Below are 697 nucleotides of genomic sequence, written 5' to 3'. Positions count from 1 at the left end.
TCACTGACAAAACAGACAGGCTGCCAGCCAACTGTACCCAGAAAACGGGGGAAGGCACATGAAACACAACACGCGCTGGAATCAGCCGATGGGGAAAAAACGCATGATCTAAACTGGCAGTAAGCACACGGCCCAGACAAAACGACATCAATCTGTGACTTACTTGGTCCTGGCTGGCCTTGTACAAGTAGAAGCCAATGCCCAGTAGCCAAACGCTGGCCAGAAGCACCAGCAGACGAAACTTGCGTCGTATCATTCAAATCGCCTCTTCGCAAGCCGCGTGCAGACTGGTGGCAACATCGTCTGCCTTTTCTCCCACTGTCAGCTCTCGTGGATTTTCCACCAATCACAGGCCCTCGTCACTTCAGTGCAGGAAACATCAACACAAAACGTGATGCTTATTTGCAGGATGTCGCGTGGACGTCGGAGTCAGGAGGGGGAAGGAGGAAGGGGTGGGGGAGAAGAGTGCAGGGGGTAGACTTCCTTTGCAAGACAGTTTAGTGCACATTTTTTTCGCTTGCGTAAGACGGAAAAACAGCGCAAGCAGGTCTCCTAATTGGTAAAAACATATCGAGCGGAGGAAACGAGTTCTCAGTACTTGCAAGTGCTGTTTTGGGTTTCCCCTCTTGCACCGTGCCAGTCAAAAAGTAACTGATTCAGCGAATGTCGTTGTGCTCTTAGAAACAATCCCTTTTAA

General features: G+C 50.4%; 1 protein-coding gene across 2 annotated transcripts in view; it reads right to left on the bottom strand.

Moving 5' to 3' along the window:
- LOC143296283 (polypeptide N-acetylgalactosaminyltransferase-like) overlaps nt 1-298 on the bottom strand; it is a 64,431-nt gene extending 64,133 nt beyond the window's left edge. For both annotated transcript variants that reach the window (XM_076608131.1, XM_076608130.1), the window contains exon 1: nt 164-298. In XM_076608131.1, coding sequence (XP_076464246.1) covers nt 164-256 — 93 coding nt within the window. In that variant the 5' untranslated portion in view covers nt 257-298. The remainder of the gene's footprint in view (nt 1-163) is intronic.
- Between the last annotated feature and the right edge of the window lie 399 nt (nt 299-697).

The sequence above is a fragment of the Babylonia areolata genome, chromosome 21 (assembly GCF_041734735.1).
Source record: "Babylonia areolata isolate BAREFJ2019XMU chromosome 21, ASM4173473v1, whole genome shotgun sequence".
NCBI classification, from domain to species: domain Eukaryota; kingdom Metazoa; phylum Mollusca; class Gastropoda; order Neogastropoda; family Buccinidae; genus Babylonia; species Babylonia areolata.
Note: the sequence above shows the minus strand (reverse complement) of the source record. Positions and strands in the feature narration are given on the sequence as shown.